Source organism: Sinohyriopsis cumingii, chromosome 4 (assembly GCF_028554795.1).
Source record: "Sinohyriopsis cumingii isolate HCF-2022 chromosome 4, ASM2855479v2, whole genome shotgun sequence".
NCBI classification, from domain to species: Eukaryota; Metazoa; Mollusca; class Bivalvia; order Unionida; family Unionidae; genus Sinohyriopsis; species Sinohyriopsis cumingii.
Genome location: NC_142964.1, coordinates 57,012,370 through 57,025,719, shown reverse-complemented (window position 1 = coordinate 57,025,719; position 13,350 = coordinate 57,012,370). Strand labels below are relative to the sequence as shown.

At 33.2% G+C, this 13,350-nt stretch overlaps 1 protein-coding gene across 1 annotated transcript in view; it reads left to right on the top strand.

Moving 5' to 3' along the window:
- The window catches only part of LOC149801209 (complement C3-like), a 272,151-nt gene that overhangs the window by 223,617 nt on the left and 35,184 nt on the right, over positions 1–13,350 (top strand). Inside the window, exons 24-25 of the mRNA XM_089956779.1 lie at positions 7,631–7,733; positions 12,645–12,722. Of these exons, the coding sequence (XP_089812905.1) occupies positions 7,631–7,733; positions 12,645–12,722 (181 nt within the window). The remainder of the gene's footprint in view (positions 1–7,630; positions 7,734–12,644; positions 12,723–13,350) is intronic.

Sequence of the window (13,350 nt, the reverse complement as noted above, 5' to 3'; positions counted from 1 at the left end):
AGATACTGATCCACTTTAAAAGAAGGCTTCCATTACTAAATATGATGTAGGTATTGATCCGCAGTAAAATAAGGTCACTATTACTAAAAATAATGTAGATACTGATTCACTTTAAAATAAGGCCATTATTACTAAACAAGGCCACTATTACTAAAAATAATGCAGATACTGATTCACTTTAAGATAAGGCCACTTTTACTAAAACAAATGTAGGTACTGATCTTTAAGATAAGGCCACTATTGCTAAACATAATGTAGATACTGATCCACTGTAAAATAAGGTTACTATTGCTAAAAATAATGTAGGTACTGATCCATTATAAAATGAGGCCACTATTGCTAATAATAATGTAGGTACTGATCTGTAAAATAACGCCACTATTGCTAAAAATAAAGTAGGTACTGATCCACTGTCAAATAAGGCTACTATTGCTAAAAATAATGTAGATACTGATCCACTGTAAAATAAGGCCACTATTACTAAAAATAAAGTAGATACTGGTCTACTGTAAAATAAGACCACTATTACTAAAAATAAAGTTGATACTGGTCCACTGTAAAATGAGACTACTTTTACTAAAAAATAATGTTGGAACGTAACCACTGTACAATAAGGTCCCTATTACTAAATGTAATGTCGGTACTCATCCACTGTAAAATAATGCCACTTTTACTACAAATAATGTAGATACTGATCCAATGTAAAAAAAGGCCACTGTTGATAAAAAATACTGTAGATACTGATCCACAGTAAAATAAGGCCAGTTTTACTAAAATTAATGTAGATACTGATATTCTATAAAATAAGGACACTATTACTAAAAATAACGTAGATACTGATCCATTGTAAAATATGGCCACTTTTTCTAAAAATAATGTAGATACAGATCCACTGTAAAATAAGGTTACTATTGCTAAAAATAATGTAGATACTGATCGACTGTAAAATAAGGCCACTATTACTAATAATAATGTTGGCACTGATCCATTGTAAAATGAGGCCACTGTTACAAAAATAATGTAGGTACTGATATTCTGTAAAATGAGGCCACTCTTACTAAAGTAATGTAGATACTGATCCACTGTTGAATAAGGCCACTATTATTCATAATAATGTAGGTACTGATCCATTGTAAAATGAGGCCACTATTGCTAAAAATAATGTAGGTACTGATCTGTAAAATAAGGCCACTATTGCTAAAAAAATGTAGATACTGATAATCTGTAAAATAAGGCCACTATTACTAAAAATAATGTAGATACTTATCCACTGAAAAATAAGGCTACTATTGCTAAAATAATGTAGATACTGATCCACTGTAAAATAAGGCCACTATTGCTCAAAATAAAGTAGGTACTGATCCACTGTAAAATAAGGCCACTATTACCAAAAAGGAAAAAGCTTTTATATGACTTTATCTTAAAAAATCAAATTAACAGAATTTGACTAAATTTGAAAGAAAGCATCGTGTTATTAATTTCCTCAAAATTTTTTGAAATTATCCTGATTGAATGTACAGTTTTTCCACCATTCTTCTCAAAAACTGCTTGTCAGAATTCAAACAAATTTAATGAAAAACATGCTGGTGTAAAGGTCTTTCAAATTGGCTCATGTTTTCCTGATCCTATGTCAGATGTGCCACTTTCGCTAAAAAAAAAAGAAATATTTAAATATCTTCATGTTGAAAAACGGTCATGAAAATTTGACCTAATTTGACTGAAAGTATTACAGTATAGATGGCTTTTATTTATTTTTCTAATGATGCTGATATGCCATCAGATATGGCCTCTGTTATCAAATAGGATTACACATTCTTAATTTTGATTTCTGATCCTCTGTTTTATGTCATCTGCCATCAGATATGGCCTCTGTCATGAAATAAGATTACCCATTCTAAACTTTGATTTCGGATCCACTGTTTTATGTCATCTGACATCATATATGGCCTCTGTCATGAAATAGTACTACCCATTCTAATCTTCGATTTCTGATCCACTGTTTTATCTGATCTGCCATCAGATACAGCCTCTGTCATGAAATAAGATTACCCATTCCAAACTTTGATTTCTGATCCACTGTTTTATCTGATCTGCCATCAGATATGGCCTCTGTCATGAAATAGTACTACACATTCTAAACTTTGATTTTTGATCCACTGTTTTATCTGATCTGCCATCAGATATGGCCTCTGTCATGAAATAAGATTACCCATTCTAAACTTTGATTTCTGGTCCACTGTTTTAACTGATCTGCCATCAATATGGCCTCTGTCATGAAATAGTACTACCCATTCTAAACATTGATTTTATATCCATTGTTTTATCTCATCTGCCATTAGATATGGCCTCTGTCATGAAATAAGATTACCCATTCTAAACTTTGATTTCTGATCCACTGTTTTATCTCATCTGCCATCAGATATGGCCTCTGATTTCTGATCCACTGTTTTATGTCATCTGACATCAGATATGGCCTCTGTCATGAAATAGTACTACCCATTCTGAACTTTGATTTCTGATCCACTGTTTTATCTCATCTGCCATCAGATATGGCCTCTGTCATCAAATAAGATTACCCATTCCAAACTTTGATTTCTGATCCACTGTTTTATCTGATCTGCCATCAGATATGGCCTCTGTCATGAAATAGTACTACCCATTCTAAACTTTGATTTCTGATCCACTGTTTTATCTCATCTGCCATCAGATATGGCCTCTGTCATGAAACAGGATTATCCATTCTAAATTTTGATTTCTGATCCACTGTTTTAACTGATCTGCCATCATATATGACCTGTCATGAAATAAGATTACCCATTCTAAACTTTGATTTCTGATCCACTGTTTTATCTGATCTGCCATCAGAAATGACCTCGGTCATGAAATAAGATTACCCATTCTAAACTTTGATTTCTGGGTTTGCATCATTTTGTTAATGATATTTCCAATTTATTTGATTTTCTTATATATTTTACTGATATGTTTACCATGACACATATTGAAAAGTTTCAGTTCCACTAATCGGTGGAGTTATTGCTTATATTTTACAGCTATGATCTTTGGAATGAGATTCATTTGATTTCAAGCAGATTTCATGGCAGCTTTAGCTTGCTGAGCTTTTTGCACAAGTTTAATCCCCAGCATTTAACATCATTTTGTATAGTTATGGCCCGTTAATGTTAAATACATATGGCCACCCCTTTTTTATAAAAAAAAATTCCTGTTTAAAGCCCTGCCAGTGTATTGATTGGGTCATTTTGCAAAGAATCCCTTGCTAATAATGCTTCTAGGCATCACTCATACATTGAAATGTTAAGCCTAACATAATTATATCCACCCATTTTTTTTGCTTCATAACCATAATAAAAGGTATATTGTTGATTAACAGATCGTTTTAAAAATATTAGAATGAGACTTTAATTATTTGTTAATTAAATCAGGAGGTTATTATGGTGATATATAATGACAAATAATATGTTTTTTATTCCAAGTGTACATATCTAGAATTATCCCATTACATCACCGAGAATTATTTATTTAAAATTCAAAATGTTACAAAAATCACAACTTCGTGTGTTTGCCTTGGACAAACTGCAGAACAACACTCCTTTTTGCACTGAGTGAGAAGTATGTGACTGTATCTTTGTTATTGTGTTATTATTATCATATTTAAAAATAATGGCATGTACACGATGATGTTTGATGAGAATTAGATCTAGGAAACTGGATTTATTATGTATCAAACAAAATAATTTGGTTTCCAATAATATTGACTACTGACCTTTTGGTTCCCTGTATCATTAGTGTGCTCTCTATTATGCATAGTCTATTTGTAAACGTGATCCATAAATTTGATGAGAAACAGCTGCTGAAAGCTTGAAACATTGTGTGGAAGCCAAAGTCAAGATTTCTTCTCCAGCAACCTTCACCTTAGATCTTTTGACCTTCAGATCAGTATGAAGCAGCTCCTTTACAAATATAGCAAACTAGGTATGAAGGCTGATGAAAAATTAGTGCTTGGAACTTTATTATAAGGCAATGTTTTATGTGGTTCACTAACAGAATAATGTGGATTTCAGTTATTACAGATTTGTTTTAAAATGCAAATATTCAGGACACATAAAAATTATTGTTACTCTACATATTAGTGTTTCCTGGTATACACACAGCTGCAAACAGTATAGACTCAGATTTGCTATTGCTTAGTGGAAAGGCAGATCAGAGTCTATAATTATTTACTTGAAATCATATCTGGAACAAACAACTTTAGACTGTTTATCTGGAACTATGCTTTGTGCAGTTTGGGTGCATTATACTGTAACAGTAATGATAGAAACATTTGGTATAATAATAAAAGAGTTGTGGCCCTTTTGAATAATGAAACATACGAATTTTCAAACCTGGAGGAGTGATTTTTCTTCCTAACACAAGGTCCACATGGTCATTAGAGGTCATTGAAAGTCATTGAATTTTAGAGATTTTGTTTTGCATGATAATATAATATGGAGGAAAAAATTTCTTTTGAGTAATTTTTTTTAATGTTCTGTAACAATCAGAAGTACAGTTTGATTTTCGATCATGTGTCAACTATTATCATATTCCACTGAAAGTAATCAGATATCATGCATAGTGCCCCTTTCATGTGACGTCATAAATGTATGCACACTCTTTCACTAAGATTAATTAGCATATTGGGACCTGGAAAATTCATTCTCTCATAGTTTGAACCTTACATTAAAGAATTTTCACAAATGTGTGTTTAAAATACAGGCCACCTATAAAACAGAATTGACTGAATCCCAGCATGGTTCATCTTTAGCTTCTGAGTTCATTTGGCAAATACTGGCTGATGATTATGATGTAATCAATTTATTTTTAAAACCATGAGGTATATCAGAATATTGAAGCTGGAAAAGTGCTTATGGAGATACGAGATTGTGAGTCTGAAAATGGTCGAGTCAACATGCTGTATGGACAAAAAATAAAACTCAACCCCTCTTTCAATGGCATTTTGAAATTAATTGTAAAGAAGGCATAATAAAAAACTGAATTAAAATATATACAGTTTAAAAGTAAAGTGAAATTTTCATTTCTTTTCACATACAATTTAGCCTTGCAGGATCTTGTGCTACAAAGTGCTTATTAGCTATGCACAGACAATGGGGGAAATAATGGAAATCAAAACAGGCATTTTTATTGCACCATACCCAGTGTTCACATGATAATGTCTTACACGGAATTATTGGTTTTTATGTAAAGCAAAATCCCCAGATCTTGAATATCTGGCCATATTATAATTGTATCACACATTTTAAGGTGGGTAAAGCCATGACAAAATGTCTAAATTTCATTTGATCCTCTTATTCAGCCAAATATGCACTCATAACATACATTTTTTAGAAAGAGTAACATTTTTACCCTACGTGAAGATATTTTTGAGCATTTTAGCTGAAGATGTCAACATGATGGAAGCTGTACCTACAGTTAGTGACATCATTCTGAAGGTTCAAAAATATGTTATGCTGCAAATGTATGTCACCTTTTGACTAAAATCTGCACCATATAACAAATTCATAACATTTGAAAGATTTGTCATTTTAATAGGTCTGATCACCAGCTTAAGGGGTATAAACTTCTGGACTGTTCATTTGGTGATTGTTAGTGCCAAACTTTAGACTTATAAACATGGATTAACCCATTCACATTCTTGAGGAGTGTTGTCAAGTCTTTACTTTTAATTTACTGCTCAATTTTCAGGTATAAGAACACATGCAGTTGAAAAAATAGTAACATGATTTATATTTTTAACTACACCTGGAGTATGTTTTTATTTCAGAGAAAATCAATGCAAGGTGCATTCTAATGTTCAATCAGTGATGATTTACTGCCAAATTATTCTAGATAGCACCAAAAAAAATGGAAATACAGGTTTTCACTGTCCATTTAATTCACTTGAAGAAATGTAGGGATATCATAACATTTATTTAGGTACTGTGCAAGTTGTTTACATTTTTACATATTTGTAAATTTCCTTTTTTTTGACGAGAAAACTGCTGATCTCCATGTTCCTAAAATTTTGACTACATGCTATTTTTAAATTTCAATTTTTAAACAGACCCTGGCATAATATCCTAGGGTTTTGGAGTGAAAAGAAACATGAATATGCAATAATGAGACTCAGTAAATCCAAAATATATTAAAAATGCATACTTCAAAATACCTTGAGTGTAGCTACATATTATCCCTGTAAGAGTTCAGTTAAATGTAATAAATAAGAATCTAAAAATGAAATTAGGTAGTAAAGATATTTATTTGATCATAATACCTTCAACAAGCAGACTTTGGCATTGATGGACTTCAAATCCTAACACAGCATTATGGAACAGATAGTAAATGTGGCAGAGTAGGCAGTAAACTTTAACAGAGCATATGTTAGTGAAAAATCTTGTTTTCAATTAGAAGTATCCATATAACAACACATATGAGCTGTGGAAAGTTGCACATAACAACCATAAAGAACAGTTCTAAAATTTGTTCCAGCTGGCTTAGCTAGATATGTATATGCCCTGTCAGACAGAAGACTGTGAAAGGGGCATCTCAGCACAAAACAATATTCATTCACAGGTAAGGAACAGATTAAGCTCATAAAAATATGACAGATTAATGCATATACAGCTAAACGTGACATCATTTAAAGATTTTGATTTCAATAGGACTCTGACAGGTTGGATCTGGAAGGAGATAGATGGATATTGAAGTGTTAGGTAAATATTGAAATTTGGTCATTTCCTTCACCCACTCCTTTTTGTTCTACTTCCTCTTTATTTTGGTAACAAGTGTGAGCTCCCCTCCCCCCTTAAATAAAATCCTGGAAGCATCTCTGAAGTGAAAGCATTGGAGTTGCAGCTGGAGGAGAAAAGCTAGAAGCTAAAGAGCAGTGGTTAACATATGGGTCCAGTTACAAAGACTTTTAAAAATAAAAATCCCTATCATATTGTATTACATTTATTTATTTCTGTATTGTTTTTGTATTTTTTGTTGTTGTATTGAAGTAGAATACTTTATGCCATGAAAAGTCATTGAAGACTGAAAACTGGTCATTGAAAAGTCATTGAATTTCAGTTCTCCAGATTTGTATGTACTTTGCTTAAAGCCACTATTTTATTGGGGGGGGGGGCCAATACATAAAGTTCACAATATTAAAGGGTAATGATTCTGCATCATTATATACTTCAATACAATCCTAATAATTTAACACTATTGCTTTGCATGTCAAGTTTCATCTTTACTTTTCTGACATAATTATTGCCAGTTTCTATTCTATTGCCAGTTTCTATTCGTTTTGGATCTTCATAAAAGTCAGTTATACACAGTGTGCCAGAAGATCCAAAGTCTGTGCTGTGTGTTGAAAATCATTAGTAGAAACAAAGAGGATGGAACCTGTTCTGCCAGCACATAATTTGATGGCAAAAGTCTGTGCTGTGTGTTGAAAATCATTAGTAGAAACAAAGAGGATGGAACCTGTTCTGCCAGCACATAATTTGATGGCAATTCTGGTGCAGACTCTTTGCACTTAGATGTTATTAGTGCAGATTTCATAAGTATACACAATCAAATTTCCGCTTTACAGCTATGTTCCCAAGGCAGAAGAAGAAAAGAATGCTGGAATGTCAATTGTGGACTTTGGCATACAAACAGGATTCAAGCTGGCAAATGATCAGGATCTGATAGATGTGAGTTCACTAATTCCTATTCATCAGCATATTCATTAAGCTGATATTTTGATATTTTCAACAGAATACCACCTATCAGAGGTTAAAGTTTCACCTAAGACATTAATGATCAGGATACAACATGCGCCCAGTTCTGAACAGAATAAACCCAAACGTATTGTAGCATAATGCCTCACCAGATCAGTTTCCATGCTTCAGGATTCCACAATCAAAATGAAGGAGCTTTACTCTGGGGATTCATAAAGGGTGGGCAATATCGGCATCTGCTCAGGGAAACATTTTGTTGAGTTTGCAGTATTTCTTTCCAAGTTGGGGGCACCAAAGGCAACACTCTTCTGATGCACTGTTTCATCCAGGGCAAACTTCTTCTGTCATTCAGTTCACAACTAACACAAAAAAGTCTCCAACCCTTCATCATGTTTGGATACCATTTGGTACGAAAATTGCCTATAACATGTAGATGTACCTTTCCAAGTTTTCATCTTTACTGGTCCAATTTGTATGGATATATTAATATTTTCGGTCAGTCTCAATTCTGTGACAGCGCATCCTTAGATGCAGCATAGTTCAGGAACCATTCAACATATTCTGATGCAATATGGTATATACAATATCTCATAGACCTAGATGCACTTTTTAAGAGTAATGTCTTGTCAATTTCATTTTGAATAGAATTATGTCCTTTGATTATTAGGTTAATATATTCACATAAAATCCAAGAAATGCCTATATTTCTACACTTTATAGCAAAATAGGTAAATAGGTAAAAGATTTTATTAGATTCTTACAAAAAAGTTGAACAAGATAAGTCACTATAGTTTCAGCAGTGGTGGTTTATACCATGTAAGGCTTTGCTAGGGTTTTAATACCATTCACTTAAATGGTGGGGTGTTTACACATTTAAGTCCTTGCTAGGGTTTTTATATCATTCACTTCAATCGGGTGGTGGTTTACAGCAAGTAAGGCTTTGCTAGGGTTTTAATACCATTCACTTAAATGGTGGGGTGTTTACACCATTTAAGTCCTTGCTGCTAGGGTTTTTATATCATTCACTTCAGTCGGGTGGTGGTTTACAGCAAGTAAGGCTTTGCTAGGGTTTTAATACCATTCATATTAAGTGGATGGTGGTTTACAGCAAGTAAGGCTTTGCTAGGGTTTTAATACCATTCATGATAAGTGGATGGTGGTTTACAGCAAGTAAGGCTTTGCTAGGGTTTTAATACCATTCATATTAAGTGGATGGTGGTTTACAGCAAGTAAGGCTTTGCTAGGGTTTTAATACCATTCATATTAAGTGGATGGTGGTTTACAGCAAGTAAGGCTTTGCTAGGGTTTTAATACCATTCATGATAAGTGGATGGTGGTTTACAGCAAGTAAGGCTTTGCTAGGGTTTTAATACCATTCATATTAAGTGGATGGTGGTTTACACCATGTAAGGCTTTGTTAGGGTTTTAATACCATTCATAATAAGTGGATGGTGGTTTACACCATATAAGGTTTTGCTAAAGGTTTTTATATCATTCACTTCAATGGGGGTATATAGGAATCGTTGCATCCATCCATACATCCTTCCACCCATCCCACAATCATGAATGCAATAAGCCTTTTGGTTTTTATGGATTACAATGAAATTTGGTAAATATGAAGCTCATCGCCTGAAGATGTGAAGGTAGATAAATCTCTTTGCTACTGTAATTTTAAGCTCACCTGGCCATAAAGCATGATTTGAACCAGCCTTTGAATACAAGCTTGTATCATGAAATTCTGACAGATTTTTATCATGAAAAAGATCAAAATATATTAATGATGTTATCTGGCATCTGACTGACTGACTTTGTTATCATTCTGGAGACAACATTTTTTGCATTGATTTTGATCAAACATTGAATATTTGCTTGCATTGTTAAGATTTCAAACAAGTTGAGTAAGGACCAAGGCTGATGCATATTACTGATTTGATCTTGCCTTTGATTGACTGAGTCTGTTAAAACTCTTGAGGACATATTTCTGTTAGAGGTTTTACCAAACTTGAAATATATGATTATATTATCAAGATATTAGACAAATTGTTCCGTTCAAATCCTAGGTTAGTGGCAACTGCCCTAACCTCATGAGCCAAGATGGGTAATAGGTTCATTTGAGCCGTGGTTATTTCCCTGTATGCTGAGCAAATACTCCACTTGATCCAGGATGAGAGAGACTGAGCTGTTGTATTGTCTTGTCCTGACTTCAGAGGTAGAATAAGGCGTGATCTCTTTTGACTCGCCGGCTCTGTTCAATTAAAGTTCCAATTTAAAGATATGACTGGATCTTGTAAGTGGCCTTCAGTTGATTTGTCCTGGAAAGACAGAGCTTTCAATACAAAGGTCTGGTTACCCATGGAAGGGAGATGGCTCTTGGTGATGAACAAGGAAACTGTCATCTTGTCGGAACTGCAAATAAATGGGATCTGCAGATGGGGCATGTATTTCACTAATTCTGCCAGATGTCTCTAAGGCCATGAGGAAGCAGGTCTTGTAGGATAGGTGGGCCAGAGATGCCCATGCACTTTTGTTCAAGGGGGTCTTGTTCAGCCAGGTTAACACCCAAGGTAGATTCTACTTAAGGCAGAGGGTTAAAGTTTTAGGCCATTTATACTCAAAGTTAGTGAGTAAATCAGATAAGTCCTTGTATTTCTTTGCATCCATGAAGACAAAATGTGTCAGCAATCTTATAGCGGAAGCCTTTGATCATACTAGAGTTAATTTCTTTCTTCAAAGAGCCAGAGGAAGAAATTAGCTATCTGTGAGATCGATGCCTGGAGAGGTAAAATATGATTGGTTCTGCACCACTGGGTGTAGTTATTGAAGGATTAAAAAAAACAAAAACAAATACAATTAAAAAGCTTGTGTAATAGCAGACATTAATTTTCTGTAGTTGGTGGTAAATGTCTCTGCTATTATATGCAATTCTAATGCATATGATCTAGTATCTTTGTCATTACATATTACTGCCTCTTTGCCTATAAAGAATATAAACAATTGCAAGCTTTATTTATTCATTAAAAGTTATTTATCATACACATTTATTGAAGTACACTGAAGGGTCTATTCAGAAGTACATTTTTTTATATTTCACTCCACCCCCACCTCCTGCCATGAAAATGACAGTTGGAATGTATGATCAATTCACTCCAGCGTTTTTCTTTCTTGGCAAGAATTCAAATGCAGTGTTACAGAATATTGTGAGTGTAACTAGTTTCAGTTTTAAAATGATTGCCATCAGACTTATTAAATATATTAGTCATCATATGAAGAAGTACATTTGTCAAGTCACTGTGATTCTTAGATTTTTCTAAACAGAGTTATTTCTTTTTTGTTTGGAGCCATATATATGATGCTAATTGCAGTAGGATAAATATGCTGTTTTAAAGCCATATACCACTCCCACTGTTTTATTATTGAAATCCACCACATTTAAAAAAATGAAAGATTTAAACAAATTTATTAAAACATTGAATTTTTTATGCACTCTCTCCCCATTACAGAGATCAATGGGAAGCAATGCCTAAGACATATGAGACTCATTAATACATCTGATGTCTATCTCAGGAGCTTTCTCTTCAAGGTGAACTGCATCCTCAACCATCAATCAAGGATTAAAAAAAATAATTACACAATACATCCCAGTGGCCTTAAAACTCAATCACAGGATAACTTGTGTTTGATCTTCTATGTAGAATGAGCATGATTGTTTTGTCATTTCGATTTGATATGCTGATATATAAAGTACCTAAGTTCTCAAAATACCAAGTATAACATTTTCCATTACAATCCAATTCATTTTTGAAACTTAGTTTTATTATCATAGAAGGATACATATTAAGTAAAACAATATTCAGTTGTTTTCTTTTCAGTCCCCTTAAGACACGTAAAATTTATTTTGATAAAAAAAAAATCTTCTATTCTAGAAGCTAATCACTTGATCAAAATTTGTAAGTATACTAGTCTTATTTCCTGGTTCTGTCATGTTTGGGTGCCCAATGTGGTGTAAGATAGAAATGAACACAACTAGTCCCTGGCTTTCAGTTGATTGCCATAAAGCCTTGTACTTGTAATGGTCATCATCTGAACAAACGTGTTATTATGGAATCTTTGTCGAGAGATATTGCCCTTTTGCATATAAATACAATGTAATATTCATACTATTAATATATATGTATATAAATTAGAATGTTTATGTATGTTTCATGCTGTATATAAATTGGGCCTTCAGAATTTGAATGTTGTGGTAAGGTAATCTTTAGGTTGAAGAAATAAATGTTCCTAGTTAACAAGGATGGACACAATTGACCCTTTGTCCAAGGTTGGCATCTGTGAATCACTTGTTTCATTACAGAGATTCAATTAATCACCAATGAAATCAGTCAGTAGCTATGTGTATTGTTGCATAATCAAATGGAAGTGTATGAACTTTACAGACTGAGTATAGCAAATAGAAACAATTTAGTGTATAACATATAGTAATTCAGCTCATGGTAACTTCTACATTTTCCATCTTGTTTTTTTAAAAACTTTTACAATAGAATTGTGAGTCATTTCTCAATCATTTGCAAATATCCAAAACAAAACTACAGGTTTTAGACAAATACAATATAGGTTTTAGACAAATGTTATACAGGTTTTAGACAAATGCTATACAGATTTTAGACAAATACAATACAGGTTGTAGATAAGCAGATATTTACTAGGATAAGCATTCTTTGTATTTTTGAGAAATAAAAATGTATTTTCTAAAGATATCTGCTGTAACATAATGAAATCAGTCAAATCTGCTTGTTTAGTTTCATACTCTTGCAGACTAAGAAACTGAACATTATTTTACAACTGTTTACCTTGTCACTTTTAAAGCATTCTTTTTGTCTGTTTCAGTTGCTAGCACAAGAAAAAATAAATCATTTTGAGAAGCCAGGAGACACAAGAGAGTCAGTTATCTTGTACGTAGATGAGGTGAGTACATCTGCCAAACTTGGTTTTTATTTTTCAATTTATGACAGACATCCAAGTGAATAGACAGAAGCTACCAACATTTGGCAGTAGGGTACTTTATTGACACTGACATTTCATTCCCATGACACCATGGTCTACAAGATATTTTGTTGAATTATGAGTTCATTGACAAGATTGTCAACAAATGTTAAATAGTTTTAAAAAACTTGTAATGGATTTTAATTTACATGCATCATATAAAAAATAATGCAGCAAGATTTTATACTGAAGCCTCCAGCATATAATTTATTAACTTAAACTTCTCAAGCATCAGAATTCTTCTGAACATTATAGCAGTGTTTTGTAACTGTGTAACATTATTCACCAATCAGTTCAAGTGAAAATTCATATAATGGTGTTTGCCACTAGTATAAGGATGGAGCCCTGATAGTCATGAAGTTTGATGAATGGTATATATAAAGTGTAAGGATGGAGCCCCAATAGCCATGAATACGGATGAATGGTATATATAAAGTGTAAGGATGTAGACCCAATAGCTATGAAAACTGATGAATGGTATAAAAGTATAGGGATGGAGACCCAGTAGCCATAAAGATTCATGAATGGCATATATAAAGTGTAAGGATGT